At 41.1% G+C, this 13,890-nt stretch overlaps 1 protein-coding gene across 3 annotated transcripts in view; it reads right to left on the reverse strand.

Moving 5' to 3' along the window:
* ARAP2 (ArfGAP with RhoGAP domain, ankyrin repeat and PH domain 2) overlaps window positions 1–13,890 on the reverse strand; it is a 453,511-nt gene that overhangs the window by 344,818 nt on the left and 94,803 nt on the right. For all 3 annotated transcript variants that reach the window (XM_073574724.1, XM_073574725.1, XM_073574723.1), the window contains exons 8-9: window positions 5,750–5,870; window positions 3,336–3,508 (exon numbers count right to left, since the gene is read on the reverse strand). In XM_073574724.1, the coding sequence (XP_073430825.1) occupies window positions 3,336–3,508; window positions 5,750–5,870 (294 nt within the window). The remainder of the gene's footprint in view (window positions 1–3,335; window positions 3,509–5,749; window positions 5,871–13,890) is intronic.

Below are 13,890 nucleotides of genomic sequence, written 5' to 3' on the forward strand. Positions count from 1 at the left end.
AGTGAATAACAGTTGATGTTACATTTCCTTTCTGAGAGAAAACAGATGCAAAATAGGAATTTAAAAGTTCAGCCTTCTCAACATCCTGTCTTACCATTTCATCATTTTCATCCTGTAAAAATCCTATAGCATCTTTGACTTTTCTTTTACTTTTGACATATCCCCAAAATCCTTTATTATTGCTTTTGACATCTCTTGCAAGCCTCAATTCATTTTCATCTTTAGATAATCTGATTTGTGCCTTGCAGGTTCTGCAGATAGCATTATATTCTTCTTTAGATATGCCTCCTTCTTTCCATTTTATAAACATTTTTTGCTTCCTTTTTAGCATGTGCCTAAGTTCTGTGTTCATCCATCCTGGTTTCCTTAAATGCTTCCTATTCTTCCCTCTTTTCGGAATTGTTAACAACTGTGCTTTGAGAATTTCATTTTTCAAGATTTCCCATCCTTCCTGGACATTTTTGTCTTTAAGGATATCCAGCCATTGGATCCCTCCAATTCTCTTTCTGAATCCCTTAAAATCTGCCTTTCTGAAATCTAACCTTGACGTCTGAGTCTTCACAGGTCTTCCGCCTCTAGTTATCCAAAATTCTAAAATAGCATGGTCGCTACCTCCTAGGGTCCCAGCCACTTTTACCTCCTCAACCATTTCCTCCCTGTTTATAAGGATTAGATCCAAGGTAGCAGTTCCCCTTGTTTTCTCCTTTACCTTTTGGAAGATAAAGTTGTCAGCAAGAGAGGATAAGAATTTCCTTGACCTGTTAGTTTTGCCTGAGAGAGATTCCCAACAAATGTCTGGATAGTTGAAATCTCCCATGACAACTATGTCATATTTTTTGGAGAACTTGGCCATTTGATGCATAAAGAGTTCATCCATATCTTCAGCTTGCACAGGCGGCCTGTAGTAAATGCCTACAATGGTGTCCTTTCCATTGTTCTGTCCTTGTATTCTTACCCAAACAGTTTCCACAGAACTCCCAGTCTCTGAAGCTTCAATCTCTGTGCAGATATACGCATTTCTAACATACAATGCGACACCCCCTCCTCGTTTATCAAGTCTGTTTCTTGCAAATAAGTTGTATCCTTCTAGTCTTGTATTCCAATCATGTGTATTGTCCCACCAAGTTTCAGTGATTCCAATGACATCATATTTCTTTTCCTGTGTTAGTAGTTCCAATTTTCCTTGTTTGTTGCCCATGCTTTGTGCATTAGTATAGAAACATTTTAGTTTGTGATTGGTTTCTCTTTCTCCAATATTTTTTTAATTAGATTCTTTCATCTTTGTTCTTCCTTTCCACTTCTAATAGCAGAGTTCTCAGTAGCATTTGTCAGGTGTATGGCTTTTTCTGGTCTTTTGCTTCCCTTCCCATGTTGTTCTAGTTTAAAGCTCTCCTTACAAGTGTAGCAAGGCGACTTCCAAATACCTGCTTTCCAGTCTTCGTAAGGTGCACCCCATCTCTAGCAAGTGGTCCATCGTATAAGTAGTTCACTCCGTGATCCAGAAATCCAAATCGTTGCTGACGGCACCATCGACGTAGCCAGTTGTTCACCTGCAGAATCTTATTCCACCTCCTTGTTCCATGGCCATCCACTGGGAGGATGGAAGAGAAGACCACCTGCGCTCCCAGTTCTTTCACTTTCTTGCCTAAGTCTTCAAAGTCTCTGCAGATGGTTTCCAGGTCGTTTCTTGCGGTGTCATTTGTCCCCACATGTAGTAGCAGGAATGGGTAGTCATCTGTAGGTCTGAAGAGTCCTGATATCCTGTCAGACACATCTTTAATTTTTGCACCTGGAAGACAGCACATTTCTCTTGAAGTTATATCCGGTCTGCAGATAGCGGCCTCTGTTCCTCTCAACAGGGAATCCCCCATGACCACCACTCTCCGTTTCTTCTTCACAACATTTTTCTTTCTCCATCCAGGAGGACTCTGAAGGCGTACAAGGTTGCTGTTTGTTGGCAAAGTCTTATCCTGATGTATTTCTTCATCGTTTTCCTGCGTGAGAGCCTGGTACTGGTTTCTGAGCAGTATGGGTGCTGACTGCCTCCTGATCCTCCTGCTTCTCTGGGTCACATGTCTCCAATCCTCTGCTTCTTCAGGTGCACTTCGAATTTCTTCTCTTTCTGTAACATGAAGAGATAATTCTGCTCTGTCCAAGAACTCTTCACCTTCCTTAATGATCTTCAACGTAGCTAACCTCTCTTCGAGATTTTGCAACTTTTCCTCCAACAGGGTCACAAGCTTGCATTTGTGGCATGTGAAGTTTGGCTTTTCCACTGGTAAATCTGTGAACATGTAGCAAGAAATGCAGCTCACCAAATGGCTCCTGGCCTCTTCCATCTTGAGATTTCTTAAAAAGATGAAAGATGAGCCAAAATTCGATTTCCTCTTTTCAGCTGCAACGGCCAAAACCCAGTGATCGTTGAGCTCGCGGAGACTCTTCACTTATCCCAGAAGGCACTGGGAATATGCAAATGATCTCCTCAAGACTCTTCCCCTGGTTTCTTCTGATAGCTAGTATATATGTAAAAATGAGTGTATGTGTGTGTATGTGTGTGTATCGACGATGTAATAAAGGTTGGCATGATGAAGATGATGTCATAATGGTTGCCATGGCGGTGATGATGTCATAAAGGTTGCCATGGTGAAGATGATGTCATAATGGTTGCCATGGTGGCGATTATGTCATAATAGGTTGCAATGGTGACGGTTATGTCATAAGGGTTGCCATGGTGACAATGATGCTATAATAATGTCAGAATGGTTGCTATGGCGAAGATGATTACATAATGGGTAAATGGGAACAGAACTATGGAATGGAGGATGTGTGATGGGTGTATGGGCACGAGACTATGGAATGGAAGATATGTATCATGGGAATATGGGCGTGGGACTATGGGATGGAGGATATATATGATGGGTATATGGGCATGGGACTATGGGATGGAGGATATGTGATGGGTATATGTGCACGGGACTATGCGATGGAGGATATGTGATGGGTATATGTGCACGGGACTATGGGATGGAGGATATGTATGATGGGTATATGGGCACAGGGCTATGGGATGGCAGATATGTATGATTTGTGTATGGGCCTTGACTATGGGATGGAGGATAATCATTATAATTTGCAAAGCTGGGCTCTTCAGCTAGTATATTCATAAAACACTGGTTACACTCAATCCTTTCTCACAAATCTATATATCAATCTTCTCAGCTTCTCTTACTCTATAACATGGTGCCTGCAGATTGGACTGAATTTTCATGGTCACAGGTTCCTTGTAAGTTTTAGATTTTGTCAGGTTGAAAATGAAATGCATTATTCTGATATACCTGTTTGCTTTTGCTGAGCCATAATTTGCTTCCATTTGCAACAGTAAAAATTCTGTTTTTATATCCCCTTAATTCAAGGTATCCACTTTTATCACCAGCTTGGAGCGCAGGATTCCTCTCCGCCTGTATTCTTAATGCGTCCTCCAATGTTTTTATCCATATATTTCTGTCTCCTATAAAGAAAGATGCATTATTAATTACTGATGTAAGATAACTCACTATGGAGAACCACAGTGTGATTCATGGCTTGGGCAAAATGACAAACTAAGCTCTGCTATATCGCTTTTCCGCAGCTCTTTGTACTGATTACCTGGTTAGTATAAAGGTGACCCTTTTCTTCAGGTAAGAAGAAAAAGAAACTGTAATGATGTATTAGATAAAATGCGCTGCCTATAGCAAAATATTTGATTGTGTCTATTCAAACCTGTCATTTTTTTTTTTGCTGAAAAGTAAATAGTGCAATAATGTAGAATAGGCCGGAATAAAATTCCGAGGAAGCAAAATACAATATAAAAGAGATCATATTCTAGTTGTGTCATAGATCTATGTAACATGTAAATGTTTGCACCGGCTGGGTCTATTGCTATAAAATATATATTATCAGCTATGACTTGATGTGTAATGTACCTAGGAGACCTGCAGCAGCATATCATTTTTCATTCATGAAGACATGAGAGATGCAATAGATGGGAAATGGATTTTGTTTTTCATGCATCCACAGTGTGTTTGCATGAGTAATGCTATTTCCAAGAGAGGTAATGTAATCATCTCCAGCCAGATTCTGTATTTTTCACTTATTTCTTTATGTATTTACATTTTGGAGACAGAATTGGAGGCTATAGTCCAAGACAAACAGAATCTACAATGGAAAATAAGTGATAGCTAGCAAAAACTAACTCAGACGATTATGCGACTGCGGAAAGATTATGTGTAATGTAGAAGGATATTCAGTTTAAAGTATAACTCCACCTAATGTGTAATTCTAATACTGAGTAAAAGGTGTGTTCCCATCTTGGTTATTATATGACTGATGGATATTGATTTTACAGCTGGGTCCTGCATGCATCTTAAGAATGAGCCTCCAACGCGGACTTTCAAGAATGGAGAGGTTGCGGCAGGAGCGCTGCTCTATATGTAAGGATCTCCAAGCATTGCTGAGAGTGAGTGTCAGAGCCTGATTCTTTGTTACCTCCATGTATTGGATATTTTATTCTATCGATATGCCATTATTGTTCCAGATTCAATAAACCCTTTAGCCCATTCTAAATCATGATGTACTTTTACTTCATGGAGTTGGGCAGGTATATGGAGAGCAGGTACGGACTGGGGCTGAAATTCAGCCCTGGCATTTGAAATCACACAGGCCCATGTTACCCCCGTACCCGAGCACTAGATGGGATATATTACTACTTATATTACCCTGGATGGAATAAAGGAAGATTTGCTACAAGACCAATAGTTCTAATCATACCTGTGGCCTGATGGGGTAAGTGACGGAGTCAGCGACTTTGTGCTCCATCACAACTCCTAACAGTATGGATGTCTTGAGAACACCGATTCTGCTAACAATGTAGCAGACAAGGCGGCCCACGACCAGACAGGCCTTTCTGGCATTTACTTGGAGTTATATTCTGTTTTTTAAGTGTTCCCTTTATTGTTTTGAGCAGTGTATTTCAGATCTATATATCATCTACCGGCGGCTGGGATCCCAGCGGCAATTGGGATCCCAGCAGCAGTTGGGATCCCAGCGGCGGTCTGGATTCCAGCGGTGGTCTGGATTCCAGCAGCGGCCGGGATCCCAGCGGTGGTCTGGATCCCAGTGGCGGTCGGGATCCCAGCGGCAGCCTGGATCCCAGCGATGGGGAGGGGTCCTTGCGGCATGGGGGTCCTTGCAGCGGGCAAGTGCCATATTGGAACATCCATTACTTGGGTGTTCCAATATGGCGGTCAGCGTACTTCCGGTCGGTGCTGTGAATTATGGGATTTGAGGACGTCCGGACGGAAGTGGATGATGGACAATTTTAGGTAAGTATATAATAAGAAGATATGCATGCAGATAAATTGGTGATTATTGCTAGCTAGAAACCATTATTGGGCAGCTAGCAGACTACATTGTGTCCATCATCAGACTCCTTTGCTGGTAACTTTTCTTATAAGAACACAAAAGGGTGTTGGAATTTAACATGCCCAGTTCTTCCCTTTCAAATTAGACAGCAGAGAGTCCTGAAAACAGCAATGCAATGGACATTACCCTGATGAACAGTCTGTTAATGTAACCTTGAGAGCCCATTTATGTCCAATACTCATTGTTATAGAGCAGACTAACCAGTCCATACTGAGGAAGTAAATGTAGTTACACAGAGTCAAATTGTCCTTCTACAGTTAAAAATTTTTCACCGGGCTGCACTGCATACCTTCTTTTACTGCTCGAAAGACTAATGTCTTTTGTGATGTCACAACTTCAAATTTATTGTCTCCAACTTTTTGAGTTTTCAATACCGCAGATAGAAAAATCTTCCCTCTTGAAAACACATCCTAGGATTAAAGAAATTCAAATTGTTTATTACAATTTTTTTTTTCTGCATAAAGTTTTAGTCTGAAATCCTCATGTTTAGACTCCCTGATATGCCGTTTGCATCTAATCCAAATTCCCGATTTTACACCTGTGGCAGTGTCTCTCCCAGTAATAACCAGAGTTCTGCTGCCTTCACTTACTCACATGTATCGGCAGAGCTCTAGAACTGCATTTATTTTCTCCCCATGTGCTTTCCTCCTTGTCTATAGCCTGTTTTCTCTGGACTCCATAACAATTTAGAAACTTTCTCCCCTTTCCACTGCAGATATATAAACAACCTCTCTCTATCCCTTCTGATATATATAACGCTGTAAAAATGGAGAAGAGAGCAGAGAGCCATCAGCACGAGCAAGAGCTTTGATGGATTTGTAACGGTTTTGCAGAAGTGTTGACCTAGACAAAATACTTAAAGACTTACCGCAGCAGCAACAAGGTAGAATATATTTTAATGAAGACTGTTTAAATAGTTGCAAAATTTTACATTCCGGAACTAAGTGAACAATAAAATAAAAACTCTCTGTAAAAGTATACAGTATATAGTCTGCTGCCAGTTAAAAGGTTGTTCAACTAACAACTAGTCTTTCAACTTCCCTATTTACATGCATGCTTGGCTGATCGTGTATATGTTCTCTGGCAGAAGCTTACTTCCCCAAAGAACAAAAAGATTGGGAATGTTGAAATTTCACATGTCAATCATTTTCGCTATTAGGCTAGGGTCACATGACCATTTTGTCTCCATCCAAGAAAAACAATCCAATTATGCTATTCAGACTCTGATCAGTTGGAGGTACTATTTTCTTGGAGGTGGTTTCCTCTCACGCTCAAAAAGACATACTGATTGGAAATTTAGATTGTGAACCCCAACATAGACTGCAATTTTGATGTCTGCAAAGTGTTGCGGAATAGGAGTGTGAAATATACAAATCTTCAGAGACTGGAGGAAGATGAATTAGAATAAATTAATCCACATCCCATCCTGCCCCATTCCACCTGGTGTGAAATCTTGCTTAAAAAGTTACACGCCAAAAGTTCGCAAAGTTTTTGTGCAACTTCACATTATTCAAAAATTTCACAATGTTTCTTACGACAGATTTCTCACAAAATCACTTTGACGAATCAGGGACACAGTATGCCTAATAGTGTAAACAAGCGTTTTTTGTAATCACCCAATGAACTAGCATAATGCTCATTCATCAGGTGATGGTGTCGTTCTCAACAGTAATGCCCAGTGAAGACAAGACGTTTGCCAGATGAGATGATACTGCATGGAGACAGGATGGGTGTATTACTGATCATTCTATCCTCATCATTCATAGTCAGCGTGAATGAAGAGGCCAGTAAAAAAGCAACAAATGAATAGGATCTAATTAATTGGTGCTCGTTTAACGGTCTGAAATTTTATATATACAGTGGGCAAAAAAAGTATTTAGTCAGCCATCAATTGTGCAAGTTCTCCCGCTTAAAAAGATGAGAGAGGCCTGTAATTGACATCATAGGTAGACCACAACCATGAGAGTCAAAATGAGAAAAAAAATCCAGAATATAGCCTTGTCTGATTGGCAAGATTTATCTTGCAAATTTTGGTGGAAAATAAGTATTTGGTCACCTAAAAACATGCAACATTTCTGTCTCTCACAGACCTGTAACTTCTTCTTTAAGAGGCTCCTCTGTCCTCCACTCATTACCTATAGTAATGGCACCTGTCTGAACTTGTTATCCATATAAAAGGCACCTGTCCACAAACTCAAACAGTCACATTCCAAACTCCACTATGATGAAGACCAAAGAGCTGTCAAAGGACACCAGAAACAAAATTGTATCCCTGCACCAGGCTGGGAAGACTGAATCTGCAATAGGCAAGCAGCTTGGTGTGATGAAATCAACAGTGGGAGCATTACTAAGAAAATGGAAGACATACAAGATTACTGATAATCTCCCTCGAACTGGGGCTCCATGCAAGATCTCACCCCGTGGGGTCAAAATGATCACAAGAACCGTGAGCAAAAATCCCAGAACCACATGGGGGGACCAAGTGAATGACCTGCATAAAGCTGGGACAACCGAACAAAGGCTACCATCAGTAACACACTACGCCACCAGGGACTCAGATTCTGCAGTGCCAGATGTATCCCCCTGTTTAAGCCAGTACATGTCCGGGCCCATCTGAAGTTTGCTAGAGAGCATTTGGATTATCCAGAAGAGTATTTGAAGAATGTCATATCGTCTGATGAAACCAAAGTAGAACTGTTTGGTAGAAACAAAACTCATCATGTTTGGAGTAGACAGAATGCTGAGTTGCTGTCACGATCCATTTTTGAATCAGTGGCAGATTTGGCATTTTCATATTAAAACTTTTTTCCTTTCAGGCCATCGTGGGTTAATGTCAGTTTTTCCCCCCAGTGGCTGCTGGTGTAATGACATTGCTGCTGAATTTGCTGATGCAGGTGGTGACCACTCCCACCTTCCTTTATAAGGTCACCTGATGCATCAGCTTACTGTTGGTGATACAGGTCCTTTTGGATTCCAACCATGCTGAAGACATGAGGTTGCTGGTGCAGTGATGCTTCAGCTGATTGCTGTGATCTGGTGCCTTACTCTGCTGTGAGGTGCATTGCAGCAAAGAAAGCTAAGTGTTGTTTTCTGTTTCCTTTTCCCTGTGGTGTTTGTCTTACCTTACCTTGTGTTGTATTAGTGCAGCGGTGGGACCAGTGTCCTCACTTGCCAATTCCCTACTTAGGGATAGGTGCAGTGCAAGTGAGGACTAAGGTATCCTGCTCGGCGACAGGTTGAAAAGACCTATATAGCATATGAACTTGGCACACAAGTGTGTGCCAAGTTCATATGCTATATATTCACGGAGTTGGAACCTACTTGTGCACCACTACTCTGGGTTGTGCTAACGGTTCTGTCTGAAAAAACCTGTATAGGAATGTCAGGGAGATCAGGGCACATCCTTAGGAGAGAGCAGGAGGTGCCTATTTTCCCCATTCCCTATCGCATGACCCACCATTGTTAAAGTTTCCCTGGTGTCACTTGGAGTGTTTTTTGTTTTACCATCTAGTGCAGAGGTCCCCAATGTCAGTCCTCGAGGGCTGAACCAGTGCAGGTTTTCAGGATTTCCTTACTATTGCACATGGATTGGAATCATTACCTAATGTGCAATACTAAGGAGATCCTGAAAACCTGCACTGATTCAGCCCTCGAGGACTAACATTGGGGACCTCTGATCTAGTGACTGAACAATTGGTGGATCATGTCACACTGAGCCAGTCACTCCGTGACAGTTGCATGCAAAGAACACCATACCTGCATGGGGTGGCAACATCATGCTTTGGGGCTGTTTCTCTGCAAAGGGACCAGGACGACTGATCCATATACATGAAAGAATGAATGGGGACATGCATCATGAGATTTTGAGCGCAAACCTCCTTCCATCAGCAAGGGCATTGAAGATGAAACGTGGATGGGTCTTTCAGCATGATAATGATTCCAAACACACTGCCAGAGAAACAAAGGAGTGGCTTTGTAAAAAGCATATGAAGGTCCTGCAGTGAACTAGCCACTCTCCAGATCTCAACCCCATAGAAAACCTTTGGAGGGATTTGAAAGTCTATTGTTGCCCAGCGACAGGCCCAAAAGATCACTGCTCTAGAGGAGATCTGCATGAAGGAATGAGCCAACATACCACCAACAGTGTGTGCCAACCTTGTGAAGACTTACAGAAAACGTTTGATCTCTGTCATTGCCAACAAAGGATATATAACAAAATATTGAGATGAACTTTTGTTAATGACCAAATACTTATTTTCCACCATAATTTGCAAAGTAAATCTTGCCAAATCAGACAAGGTGATTTTCTCGATTTGTTTTCTCATTTTGATTCTCATAGTTGTGGTCTACCTATGATGTCAGTTACAGGCCTCTCTCATCTTAAGTGGGAGAACTTGCACAATTGGTGGCTGACTAAATACTTTTTTCTCCCACTGTATATGTTTATATTTTCTACAACCAATTACAATAATTTTATAGAGGAAATTCTTCGGTAGGATCACGGCCATAACTTGTGGTTTGTGGTAATGGAGCTAATTAAATAAAGTCTGTTTCCAACTTAGACTAATACTGATGGTTTATGTGCAGTAATACCAGTGACCACTACTTTTCTGATATATTGCTCATAGTGCTATAAAAAGAAATCCTAATTCACTTTTACTGTTTAATCCAATCCCATTAGAGTAATACAATATCCACCCATTGATTTATACCCAAACTGCCAATTTTCTTTACTTTTCTTTTCCGTTCTTAATGCCCTTATCTGCCAACTACCAATTTCCTTTAATGGCGGCTATGTGTCCAATTCATCCTTTATCCAATATCTGTTGCTCACTCGATCTGATTTGTAAGCATGATGCCTTCCAAATCCTGAGTGCATTTTGCATTAACTGAAATGACCAAACAATCGGTGTAATTAATGCCAGTAATTGAGAAATAGGTCAATTTTTAATTTTTCAAGGATGTTTATAGGTTTAAAAAGGTAAGTTTTAGTATTGACTTGTTTTTAGTCAATAGGGTCTGACGACAAGATAATTATGCTTAAGACTTGAATTTTTTAGTATGTACATATGCCAAGTTTAATATATAATGATATTATGTCAGAAGGATCAGTCCTCCTGAGCCGGCTATATGGGCGTGTAGGTCATTGAAAGTTGAATAAAATGATACCTTGACATCAGTGATCCGATGGCTTATTCCAAAGAAATCAATATTTTTATTAAACACAATTGAGCTGTTAAGATCTATGGGCCGGACACAGATCTCATTGAGGATCTTCACCCCCAACCCCTTCACCCCCAAGCCTGTTTTCACCTTTATGACCAGGCCAAATTTTACCATTCTGACCAGTGTCAATGTATAGGGTAATAACTCTGGAATGCATAAATGGATCCCACTGATTCTGATATAGATTTTTCATGACATATTGTACTTCATGACATATTGTACTTCATGGCAGTGTTAAAATTTCTTCATTATGACTTGCACTTATTTGTGAAAAAAACAGAAAGTTATCTAAAATTTTGCAATTTGCAAACTTCTAATTTTTATACCCTTAAATCAGAGATTTATGTCACAAAAATAATTAATAAATGACATTTCATGCATGTCTTCTTCACAACAGCATAATTTTTGATTTTTTCTTATGTTAGGAACATAGAGGGGTTAAAAGTTGACTAGCGTTTTCTCTTTTTTCCAACAAAATTTACAAAACCATTTTTTTAAGGACCACATTTGTTTAAAGTGACTTTAAGGAATCTATATGACAGAAATACCCAAAAGTGAAAAAATTCTAAAAAAGGGTGCTCAAAAGTACATTCAAGAAGTTTATTAACTCTTCCAATGCGTCACAGGAATTTTTGAAATGTGGAAGGAAAAAATGAAAATTTAACTTTTTTTCCACACAAAAAAATTATTTTAGATCCAAATTTTTTTTTTTTTTTGCAAGGGGAACAGAAAAAAAGACTCCAAAACTTGTTGTGCGATTTCTCCTGAGTAGGCAGATACCCCATATATGGTGGAAAACTACTGTTTGGGCACACAACGAGTTTCAGAAAAGGAGTGAGGTTTTGGAACTCAGACTTTAATGGAATAGCCTGCCGATGTCATGTTGCGTTTGAAGAATTCCGATATGTCTAAACAGTGGAAAACCCCCACAAGTGACCCCAGATCGAAAACTAAATCCCTCAATGAATTTATCTAGATGTGCGCTGATCACCTTGAAACCAAAGTTGTTTCACAGAATTTTAAGATAATCTTTGAAAATTTTCACAAGGATAGCAGGAGAGAATGGACCTCAAGATTTGTTTTGCAATTTTTACTGAGTTCGCTGATACCCCATCTGTGGTCAAAAACTACTTTTGAGGCACAGTGCAAAGAGCAGAAGGGAAGAATCGCCATATTTGAGTTATGCTGGATGTCACATTGATAGAGCCCCGGAGGTGCCAGGACAGCAGAACCACCTACAAGAGTCCCCATTTTACAAACTGCACCTCCCAATGAATTAATCTAGGGATACAGAGATCATATTGACACAGTATTTTATACCATTGGGCAGTGAAGAAAAATTTAATTACATCTTTACCACAAAATTTTTGCTTTAGCTCCAGATTTTAAATTTTTACACTGGGAAATGGGTAAAATGGCACCAAAATTTGTCCCACAATTCCTGCTCAATGTACAAATACCCCAAATGTCTGTACAGTACTGCTTAGTCACACAGCAAGACTCGGGAGGGAAGGAACGCTATTTCCCTCCTGGAGCGCAGATTTTCCTAGAATAGTTTGTGGACTCCATAGAAAGAGCCCCTAAGTACTAGAAGAGCAGAATCCTAGTTCAAATGATCTCATTTTGGAAATGATACACTTTTGGAATTTTCCTACAGGTATTGTGATGATTTTGACTCCATGGGTGTTTTCTAGAAACAAGCAGCAGTGAATGTTGCTGGCGTGACCAGTACATTATGTCCAGCTCATGCTTCTGGAGACATGCACCTGTAAATCAGGCGGGCTCACTACAGAAATGCCAAACATGTGGCCGCTAAATGTGGTTTAGGCACACTGGGGCTCAGAAGCGAGAGTGGCATTTGGAGTAAAGAGAATTTGCTGAATTTGCTGAATTGCCATTTTGCTTTTCCAGAGCCTTTGTACTACCAGTAACGTGGAAGCCCCTATATTTCCAGTGAAAAATGACGGACCTGAGTGAGGGCTTGCTTTTTTGGGGGGTGAAGTTGAAGCTTTTATTGGGAACATTTTACATAACATTTTGGATCACATTTATGAAACGCTCTATGCTGAGCACCTACATCACGGTTTCCATCTAAGGCTGGAGACTCACTAGCAATTTAAAAATCAGTCCAATTTAGATGCAGGAGAGTTGGACGAGTGTCATGCGTTTTTAATGCGAGTGCAATCCGATTTTTCACACCTAGAATTCGATTTACATCAGAATGCAGTGCGATTGCTATCTGATTGTAATGCGATTTTAACATGAGGTTTTACCATTTACAAATCATTTTCAAACAAAATATTCTTCAAAACATGCATGTATGTATTTATATACCTACTAGAAATGTGCCCGATGCTTTTACATCTGGAGTGCGGTGAAATGAACATCCGCTGGCGGGTGGCTCAGCCAATGAGTGGTGCCGCACGGCTTTGGCGTGGGATTCAAATCCCCCGCCCCACAGGCTGAGCCAATGAGCAGTGCCGCGTGGGATTTGAATGCATACATGGTCCTCTCACCCCCCTATCCTGGTATGCATGGTCCTCTCACCCCCCTATCCTGGTATGCATGGTCCCCTCACCCCCCCCTTTCCTGGTATGCATGGCCCTCTCACCCCTCTATCCTGATATGCATGGTCCCCTCACCCCCCCTTTCCTGGTATGCATGGCCCTCTCACTCCCCTATCCTGGTATGCATGTTTCTCTCACCCTCCTATCCTGGTATGCATGGTCCTCTCACCCCCCTTTCCTGGTATGCATGGCCTGCTCACCCTCCTATCCTGATATGCATGGTCCTCTCACCTCCATATCCTGGCATGCATGGTCCCCTCACCCCCTATCCTGGTATGCATGGTCCTCTCACCCCCTTATCCTGGTATGCATGATCCTCTCACCCCCTTATCCTGGTATGCATGGTCCTCTTACCCCCCACTCCTGGTATGCATGGTACCCCTTCATATCTATCATGGAATGTATGGTCCCCTCACCACTCAATACTGGTATTCATGATCCCCTCACCCTTCAATCCTGGTATGCATGGTCCCCTCACCCCCTAATCCTGGTATGCATGGTCCTCTCACCCCCAATCTGATATGCAAGGTCCCCTCACCCCCTATCCCAGTATGCATACTACTGTACCTCCCACCCCCCTATCCTGATATGTATGGCCCTCTCACCCTTATTAAACTGCACACATACAAAAAAACAT

Source organism: Dendrobates tinctorius, unplaced genomic scaffold, assembly GCF_039654945.1.
Source record: "Dendrobates tinctorius isolate UK_male_01 unplaced genomic scaffold, ASM3965494v1 ptg000039l, whole genome shotgun sequence".
In the NCBI taxonomy this organism is placed as follows: Eukaryota; Metazoa; Chordata; class Amphibia; order Anura; family Dendrobatidae; genus Dendrobates; species Dendrobates tinctorius.